The sequence below is a fragment of the Dipodomys spectabilis genome, unplaced genomic scaffold (assembly GCF_019054845.1).
Source record: "Dipodomys spectabilis isolate Male_0828 unplaced genomic scaffold, ASM1905484v1 ptg000725l, whole genome shotgun sequence".
Classification (NCBI taxonomy): Eukaryota; Metazoa; Chordata; class Mammalia; order Rodentia; family Heteromyidae; genus Dipodomys; species Dipodomys spectabilis.
In genome coordinates, this window is record NW_024871402.1 from 234,987 (window position 1) to 244,333 (window position 9,347).

General features: G+C 67.1%; 1 protein-coding gene across 2 annotated transcripts; it reads right to left on the minus strand.

Annotated features, from left to right (window-relative positions):
* Positions 1–1,847: 1,847 nt before the first annotated feature.
* Positions 1,848–7,000, minus strand: Pus1 (pseudouridine synthase 1). 2 transcript variants are annotated; one of them, XM_042672561.1, is made up of 6 exons: positions 6,917–7,000; positions 5,951–6,164; positions 5,625–5,762; positions 4,220–4,322; positions 2,708–3,432; positions 1,848–2,151 (listed from the first exon to the last, which is right to left on the minus strand). In XM_042672561.1, exons 2-6 carry the CDS (start codon positions 6,152–6,154, stop codon positions 2,104–2,106), a joined length of 1,218 nt encoding a protein of 405 aa, XP_042528495.1. In that variant the 5' UTR covers positions 6,155–6,164; positions 6,917–7,000; the 3' UTR covers positions 1,848–2,103. The 2 variants fall into 2 exon arrangements, with proteins under 2 accessions (XP_042528495.1, XP_042528494.1); XM_042672560.1 differs by having other exon boundaries at positions 2,741–3,432; positions 6,740–6,991.
* Positions 7,001–9,347: the final 2,347 nt, after the last annotated feature.

A 9,347-nucleotide genomic window follows, 5' to 3' on the forward strand; every position in this document is an offset into this window, starting at 1 on the left:
GGCTGAGGGCCGGGGTCGGGACTGAGGGGCGGGGGCGGGGCTGAGGGGCGGGGTCGGGGCTGAGGGGCGGGGTCGGGGCTGAGGGCGGGGGCGGGGGCGGGGCTGAGGGCCGGGGCTGAGGGGCGGGGCCGGGGCTGAGGGGCGGGGTCGGGGCTGAGGGGCGGGGGCGGGGCTGAGGGCCGGGGCTGAGGGGCGGGGTCGGGGCTGAGGGGCGGGGTCGGGGCTGAGGGCCGGGACTGAGGGGCGGGGTCGGGGCTGAGGGGCGGGGTCGGGGCTGAGGGGCGGGGTCGGGGCTGAGGGCCGGGGCTGAGGGCCGGGGTCGGGACTGAGGGCCGGGGTCGGGACTGAGGGGCGGGGTCGGGGCTGAGGGGCGGGGGCGGGGCTGAGGGGCGGGGGCGGGGCTGGGGGCGGGGTCGGGGCTGAGGGCCGGGGCGGGGCCGGGGCTGAGGGGCGGGGTCGGGGCTGAGGGCTGGGGCGGGGTCGGGGCTGAGGGGCGGGGCTGAGGGGCGGGGTCGGGGCTGAGGGCTGGGGCGGGGCCGGGGCTGAGGGTCGGGGCGGGGCTGAGGGCTGGGGCGGGGCTGAGGGCGGGGCGGGGGCGGGGCTGGGGGCGGGGTCGGGGCTGAGGGGCGGGGCTGAGGGCCGGGGCGGGGTCGGGGCTGAGGGCCGGGGCTGAGGGGCGGGGCCGGGGCGGAGGGCTGGGGTGGGTCGGGGCTGAGGGGCGGGGCTGAGGGCCGGGGCTGAGGGCCGGGGCGGGGCCGGGGCGGAGGGCTGGGGTGGGGCGGGGCTGAGGGGCGGGGCGGGGTTGGGGCGGGGCTGAGGGGCGGGGTCGGGGCGGAGGGGCGGGGCCGGGGCGGAGGGCTGTGGCGGGGCTGAGGGGTGGGGCGCGGCTGAGGGGCGGAGGCGGGGCGGAGGGGCGGGTCCGGGGCTGAGGGGCGGGGCCGGGGCTGAGGGGCGGACTCCCAATGCCGGGCGGGGCCTGCGGCTCCCTGGAGCTCGCCAGGCTGCTCCAGCCCAGGTCTGTGGAGGTGCGGGGCTCGGAGTGCGGGCCGACCGAGGTGCAACCAGCGGGGCCGAGGCGCGAGTTGCCTCAGGCCTGTCACGCGGACTACCGAGGGGCTGAGCGCCGAGGGCGGCGCGGGCAGCTCGTCCCCGCCCAGCACCCCACCACCCAGGGGAAATAAAACCCGCTGGCACCACTGAGCCAACAGCATGGCTCAGGGGATGAAGCGCCAAGGCTGAATTCAAACCCCAGGAGCTCCGCAAAGGTGAGAGGAGGAATGTGCACCCTGTCACCCACGGGCGCCCCGGGGAGACCTGGCATCAAGCAACGCACGCGGGTGCGGGTCGTGCGGCGCGCTATCCCCTCAACCCTCACACTAGATGTGAGCAGGGCCGTTGGACGGGTGGTGTGGGATGCAAGGGCTTGCATGGTGGGAGGGGCGAGGATTCTACCAGCCGCAGCAGAAGGGGCAGCACACTGGTCCACCACAGCTCCCTCTGCGAGGAATGCACAGCAGATGGGCAGAGGGGAAGGCCTGAGGGCAGGAGGGAGGGTGAGGCATGTGCATACGCGTTGGAAGCTTCCAGGCTGCTAAACAGGGTAGGGTCTCCCCACAGCTTAGGAGCTGGCCAGCAATGGATTGGCTGAGACTATGGCAAGGGACTGCAAAGAGACAACTTCAGGGAGACCAGAAAGGGAAGGGCTGGAATGTCGGGTGGGCTGGAGGAACAAGGAGAGGGCGGCAGCAGCAGCACCACCTCTTGCTGCCTGCCCTTTGCTACCACATCCCTCAGCCACCTGTCCAATACCAACAGCAGCTCTCCATTTCAACACAGTGAGAAAAAGATAACATCAAACAAAACTTACTTTTATTTAATAAGAAACTCATCTCCTTATAAAAAAAATAGTGTCTTTCATGCCAAAGTATGCACACATAATGCATGAGCTAAAAATAGATTCAATGCAGGTATTCCTGGGAGGAAAATTCAATATCCTGAGGTTATGAAGCCAAGCCACACCTGACAGGCTGGCCCCAGAAATCTTGGCTCCCCATACCCAGGTGATGGGCACAGCATGGAGACCCTGGGTGGGGCTCTGCAGCTTCAGTCCGTGTCTCCATCTCCGTCACTGCCCTCCAGGGAACTAGGGACCTGCAGAAAGGGGACAGACAGGAAAACGACTATGGGTCTGGCACTTGCATCTCATGCAAGTAGGCATTCCTCCCCGGGGGTGGGGGAGGATTGGGGGAAGACCATGGCAATCTATCATCCGTCCTTCTTCCCCACTGAAGAGTCTGGTCCACAGTTATTTCACTCTAAAATATATATAGCAATTATCACCTGGTCGATCCAAGGGGCTGGCCTGAGGCTAGGTTAAGGGCAGTGTCAAATGCTCTCACACAGCAAAGCTGGCCCCCACTCCAGTGCCACCCTCATAGATGCAGATAGCTTCCAAGAGTACAAGGCTGGGATAAAACCATGCCTGAAATTTCCCATTCAGACCGGCCATGGGCCAGCATTACCCAGCACCACCTGGCTGGCTCCAGCTCAGTAAGTCGTAAGCACCTAGGTCACCTGGCACTGAGGGTAAAGAGTGAACAGGAGGCACGCCATGGCCACCAGTCCTCCACTGCTGTCTGCTTCTGGAGTGACATGTATGGGCCTTAGCATGCTCATGCATACACTAAAAATGGGAGCCAGTACTCACCCACTGGGCCAGCATCTTGAGACTCAGCCCTACCTTGGCGCTTGTGCTAGCAGTTGCGAGCGCAGTGGCACTGAAGTCATGGACAGGCAAGGTGCTCAGCCACTGGGCCATGGACCTCTCATCCCGCTCTGTGCTGACAATGGTGGGATAGATATACTGCTCCTTGAAGGCTGCCACCTTCCCCTCCTCCTGAGTCCAGTCCAGTGGCTCATGCAGCCCATCCCTGCCAAAGCGCTGGTTATACTTCTCAAAGTGCACCCTCTCCAGGACCAGGCCAAGCCCAGGTGCCTTAGGGACATCCACCTTCTCCTCCCCCCAGCTGCGCTCTAGCACACTTTCTGGGGCGTAGCCCTTCACAATGGCAACCACCAGGCCAACCATCTTTCGGATCTGGTGCATCATGAAGCTCTGGCCCTTGACCTTGATAACAGCAAACTCCAGGCCCTCACGCACAAAAGGCTCTTCACAGTACATCTCCAAGATGTAGCGCCGTGCACTGGGCTCCCTTGGCCCCTTCTGTGAGGTGAAATTGTGGAAGTTGTGGGTGCCAGTGTAGCAGGCCAGTAGCCTGTTGACTTGCTGCAGGGTCTCCGTGCTCAGGCGGTAGGTCTCATCCTGCACATCCCGGTCCTTATGGGCAAAGGCGAAGGTGGGCAGCATGTAAAAATATGTCCTGGCATCGCACTTGTTCTTGGAGTTGAATCCTCCAGTCACCCTCTTCAGTCCTGGAGCAGCACATAAAAGATGAGCATGAGCTAGCCATCGGTGACTCCTTCCTGCAATATCCTTGCTACTCAGGAGGCTGAGATCAGAGGATTGCAGTTTGAAGCCAGCCAGGACCAACCGAGAGAGAGAGAGAGAAAGAGAGAGAGAGAGAGAAGGTATTATGATCCATTCATATCAATTTCTGATCAGGGCTGGGGTGTGGCTCTGGTAGTACACCTGCCTGGCATGCACAAGGCCCGAGGTCCATCCTTAGCACAAGAAACTGTACCTTAAATACGTGTTAAAAGCCTGTGCATTCAAAGAACAACAGATTTTTCTTTTTTGAAAAAGGGGAGGAAAAGGAATGAGATAGGGGAAAGGAAAGTTGGAAGAAATGGGGAAATAGGGAAACGAGGAAAACAGGCTGGAATATGCCTGGAAAACTTGCTCAGCAAACACAGGCTCTTTTTGTTTGAAGCATTGCCAAGACAAAAAGCAGAGAAGCTAAGAACCCCATTTAGCAATTCTGTTACAAAAGGGAACAGCCATCCCCTTCTGACCAGGAATATGATGTCCATACTCACAGTGAAACAGCAATGTGAGACAGAGGCCTCACCCAAATGTCTGTCACAAGTGGCAGTTCTGACTCCCTGAAGACCTACGGCTGCCCTGCCACCTGCTAGGCACCTGCAGTTCTACTGCTCTACATCCCAGAAGATGGACAAAGAAGGCCAACCCACACAGCCCTGTGTCTCTCTGCAAGGCCACCAATAGCCAGGTTGCAGCCTGTTACACGTCAAGGCTTACCCAGAATCCGAATGTGGGATGGAAGGTGGCTGTTGATCTTGTCCAGAATGTCATCAATCAACCATACTTTCAGGGATACCACCTGACCAGCTGCAGATACACCCTGTAACAGAGTAGAGAGCTGGGAAGGTGGCTCAGTGGTAAAGCGCTCGCCTAGCATGCCTGAAGCCCTGGGTTCAATACCTCAGTACCACATACACAGAAAAAGCGGGAAGTGGAGCTGTGGCTCAAGTGGTAGAGTGCTAGCCTTGAGCAAAAGAAGCTCAGGGACAGTGTCCCGGCCCTGAGTTCAAGCCCCAGGAATGGCAAGAAAAAAAGCAGAGAAGCCAGGCGCCAGTGGCTCACACTTGTCATCCTAGTTACTCAGGAGGCTGAGATCTGAGGATCATGGTTCAAAGCCTGCCCAGAGAGGAAAGTCTGTGAGACTCTTATCTCTGATAAATCACCAGAAAACTGGAAGTGGTGCTATGGCTCAAGTGGTAGAGTGCTCACCTTGAGCTGAAGAGCTCAGGGACAGCGCCCAGGCCCAGAGTTCAAGTCCCACGGCTGACAAAAAAAAAAGGCAGAGAAGGAAGGAGAAATGGATGGAGCCATCCCCACCCTGAGTACAACCTTCAGCACCTCATTCCCTAACAGAGTGGGGCTAGGAGACATCCAGCTCCATAGGCCTCCAGAGACACCAGTGAACAGTGCTGTCGTTGGGCTTTGGTGGATGATGCACATCTGTAATCCTGGCTACTCAGGAGGCTGAGATCTGAGGATCATAGTTCAAAGCCAGCCTGAGCAGAAACAGCAAAAAAAAGTGGAAGTGGAGGTTTGGTTCAAGTAGCAGAGCACCCGGCTTGAGTGAAAAAGACAAGTGAAAGTATGAAGGGCCTGAGTTCAAGCCCCAGTACAGACAGGCATGCATGCACACATACACTCACACACACAAGACTATCCCAAGAATACCAGTGCAGGGCTGGCTCAGTGGTAGAGCGCTTGCCGTGCAAGCCTGAGGCCCTGGGTTCAGTTCCTCAGCACCACATAAGCAAAAAGAAAAAAGCCGGAAGTGGCACTGTGGCTCAAGTGGTAGAGCGCTAGCCTTGAGCTGAAGAGCTGAGTGACAGAGCCCAGGCCCAGAGTTCAGGCCCCACGACTGACACACACACACAAAAAAAATACCAGCATAGCCAAGGGCTGGTGGCTCACACTTACAACCCCAGGTAGACATGTCCACGTTACTCTCATCTCCACCTGACCAGCAAAAAGCCAGCAGCAGTGTTGTAGCTCACGTGGTAGAGAGCTGGGCTTGATCACAACAGCCCAGGGACCCTGGCCAGGCCACTAGCACAGGCACACGCGCAGTTCCGAGCAAGGGCACCCGAGGCCGGGCCTGGGGCGGCAGGGCAGGGGCTGCACCCACCTTGTCCGTTCGGGCACATCGCTGGAAGGACATCTTCCGCATGTCCGTGCCGTGGTTTTCGGGAATACAGCCGGCCCGGACGAGAGCGGACACCAGGTCGTCCTCGATTGTCTTGAACTGTGAGGACCCCACATTCCTCTGGGAGAGAGAGACAGCCGTGGCTGTTCCCGGGGTCAGCCTCGGGAGGGCCGTGGCCCAGGCGCGGCCCCCTGCAGGGGTCGGGGCCCTTCCAGACCCTTCCAGGCCCGTCACACCTGGACGGCGGGGCTGGGGGGCGGCTGCCTGGGCTGGGACCCGGGTCCCGGGGGGAGGCCCGCCCCGCGCACCTGCATGCCGTGGTAGCCCTTCCCCGAGTAGGCCACGAGCAGCACGATCTTGCGCTTGGGCGGCTTCCGCGGCGGCTCCGCGTCCTCGCCGCCCCTCGGCCGCTTGGGCGGCTGCGGCTGCGCCTCCTCCCACACCCAGCCGCCGCGGGCCCTCCGGTCGGGCTGGTGCGGGGCCCGCGCGGGGGGCGCCTCGTTCCCGGCCATGGGCGGCAGGCTGGGGAGAGGGGGCTCAAGTCGGAAGGGGACCGGGAGGACCGGGCGGGCGGCGCGGGACGGGCGGCGCGGGGCGGGGGGGGGGGGGGGGCGGGGGGGACGGGGAGGGGCGAGGCGGGGGGCGCGGGGCGCGGGGGGCGGCGGCGCGGGGCAGGGGGGGCGGCGCGGGGCGGGCGGGGGAGGGCGGGGGAGGGCAGGGGGGGCGGCGCGGGGGGCGGCGGCGCGGGGCGGGGGGGGGTGGGGGGGACGGGGAGGGGCGAGGCGGGGGGCGCGGGGCGGGCGGGGGAGGGCAGGGGGGGCGGCGCGGGGCGGGCGGGGGAGGGCGGGGGAGGGCAGGGGGGGCGGCGCGGGGGGCGGCGGCGCGGGGCGGGCGGGGGAGGGCGGGGGAGGGCAGGGGGGGGCGGCGCGGGGGGGCGGCGGCGCGGGGGGCGGCGACGCGGGGCGGGGGGGGGTGGGGGGGGACGGGGAGGGGCGAGGCGGGGGGCGCGGGGCGGGCGGGGGAGGGCAGGGGGGGCGGCGCGGGGCGCGGGGCGCGGGGGGGCGCGGGCGGGCGGGGCGCCAGCGCCGGGTCTTTACCGGGGCGCCCGCAGGCCGGGGCGCGCGGCCCACCGTCCCCAGGCCGTCAGCAGCGCTGCCCGCAGGCCCGGGAGACCCATGCACGGCGGCCGGCGGCGCCTGGCCGCCCGGGACACGCCAGCCTCCGACCTCCGCGGGACCCCGAAGCGAAGCTCTGACCTCTCCTGCCCCTCCTACCCCCACTTCTCAGGAGTCCGGAGACCCGGCCCGGGCTACCCGCCCGCGAAGCGGCGGACCACGTGGGCGAGGGCGGAAGCCGTCGGGAGGTGGACGGCGGCCGGACGCGATCAAAAGTCGGTCGCGGAAGAGGCGGGGCGGAGCGGGGCGCGGGGGAGGAGAGAGCAGGGCGCGGGGGAGAGAGGGCGGGGCGCGGGGGAGAGAGGGCGGGGCGCGGGGGAGAGAGGGCGGGGCGCGGGGGGAGAGGGCGGGGCGGGGCGCGGGGGAGGAGAGAGCAGGGCGCGGGGGAGAGAGGGCGGGGCGCGGGGGAGAGAGGGCGGGGCGCGGGGGAGAGAGGGCGGGGCGCGGGGGAGAGAGGGCGGGGCGCGGGGGAGAGAGGGCGGGGCGCGGGGGGAGAGGGCGGGGCGGGGCGCGGGGGGGGGGGGGGGGAGAGGCGCGGGGCGCGGGGGAGAGAGGGCGGGGCGCGGGGGAGAGGGCGGGGCGCGGGGAAGAGGGCGGGGCGCGGGGGAGGAGAGAGCGGGGCGCGGGGGAGAGAGGGGCGGGGCGCGGGGGAGAGAGGGCGGGGCGCGGGGGAGAGAGGGCGGGGCGCGGGGGAGAGGGCGGGGCGCGGGGGAGAGGGCGGGGCGCGGGGGAGGAGAGAGCGGGGCGCGGGGGAGAGAGGGCGGGGCGCGGGGGAGAGAGGGCGGGGCGCGGGGGAGAGAGGGCGGGGCGCGGGGGAGAGAGGGCGGGGCGCGGGGGAGAGAGGCGGGGCGCGGGGGAGAGGGGCGGAGCGGGGCGCGGGGGGGGGGAGGAGAGGGCGGGGCGAGCGGAGAGGAGGAGAGGGGCGGGGCACGGGGGAGGAGGGCCGGGGCCGCGGGGGAGAGAGGGCGGGGCGAGCGGAGAGGAGGAGAGGGGCGGGGCACGGGGGAGAGAGGGCGGGGCGAGCGGAGAGGAGGAGAGGGGCGGGGCACGGGGGAGAGAGGGCGGGGCGAGCGGAGAGGAGAGAGGGGCGGGGCACGGGGAGGAGGGGCGGGGCTAGCGGAGAGGAGGAGAGGGGCGGGGCACGGGGGAGAGAGGGCGGGGCTAGCGGAGAGGAGGAGAGGGCGGGGCACGGGGAGGAGGGGCGGGGCCGCGGGGCGGGCCCTGGCGCTCAGCCTCCCGCGGCTGGAAGAGGCTGAAGGAGCCCGGGGAGGGGAGCCAGGTGCCCAGGCCTCTGGACCGCAGTCAGGTGCCCTCGGGTGTGCGTTGGTGGGCAGCGGACGCACCGCCGGTGGGTCCAGCTTCGCACCCCGCGGCCCTCGGCGCCACCCCGGGAACCCGGCGAGGAGGCGGAGTCGCGTCTGCCCCGAAGCCGGGGCCGGGCCCGCCGGGATCGGCCCGCCGGGACCGGAAGCGGACCCGAGGCAGGCAGGCTCCGGGTGCACGCAGCAGGCTGGCCCGGCACCGGGGGGCCTCGCAGTGGGGACCCGGGGCGGGGATAAGGCTGGGAAGCCGAGGCTCCTGCCTGCCCAGGCCCGCGCCCTGCCCTGACCCCGGGGAAGGAGGGGCACAGCTCCCAGGGCCTGCACCCCAGCTGCCCGCACCCCTTCCCCGGGACTGGTTCCGGACCGGCTGGAGCAGGGAGACGGCCCCGGCCCCCGAGCCCAGCCCTGCGCGGGGCACCAGCAGTTCCCGGACGGAGGAGCCCCGTGCCGCCGGCCCCACCCGTCCTGACAGCCGGAGCCGGAGGGTGAAGCTGTGCCCGCCGAGTCGGGCCTGACCTCCGGGTGTCAGACGGTCCGAAGCGAGGCCGCGGCGGGGCCGGGCCCCAGCCCACACAGCCCCAGCACAGACCGGGCCCCCCGGCCCACACCGAGGCCGCAGCCCCGGGCCCCGACCCGGGCCCGGCCCCGCGCCCCGCACAGGCAAACGGGCCTTCTTACTTTGTGCCTTTCTCTGCCAACCTGATTCACTGCAAATACGAACACCAGTCCGGAGAACGCTGCAATGTGGCTCCCGGGCGGCAAGGGCCTGGACTGGCCTCCAGGCAGCGTTTCTCCTGCCCAAGACAAGCCTGTTCTCTGGGGTCCACTTGGAGCCAGCCCCTGCTGGGTTCCAAGGTCCCCACTTCCCATGTCCTCTCAAAATACGGCTTCTTGATGAACTCCCACTCTTAATACTGTCCCTAGCCTTTTAGTAATGTTTTGTTCAGTCGTTTAGGGCTGGGAAGGTGGCTCAGGGGTAGAGCGCTTGCCCTGGGTTCGATTCCTCAGCCCCACATAAGCAGAAAAGGCCAGAAGTGGCGCTGTGGCTCAGGGGTAGAGCACTAGCCTTGAGCTGGAGAGCTGAGGGGCAGCGCCCAGGCCCAGAGTTCAAGCCCTAGGACCAGCACAGAAGAAAAAAGCAAGCCCTCCCTGTACAACTAATGCATGCTACCAAAAAAACAAAAAACTCAGCCCCAGTGACACCACAT

Excerpts from the sequence above, each read along its gene's own strand:
- Pus1 (XM_042672560.1), bottom strand. The coding sequence starts at position 6,819 with ATGGGTCTCCCGGGCCTGCGGGCAGCGCTGCTGACGGCCTGGGGACGG. Across the intron at positions 5,763-5,950 it reads AGGGCTACCACGGCATGCAG|AGGAATGTGGGGTCCTCACA; the intron begins GTGCGCGGGGCG and ends TCTCTCTCCCAG. Across the intron at positions 2,152-2,740 it reads CTGCTAGCACAAGCGCCAAG|GTCCCTAGTTCCCTGGAGGG; the intron begins GTAGGGCTGAGT and ends CCCTTTCTGCAG.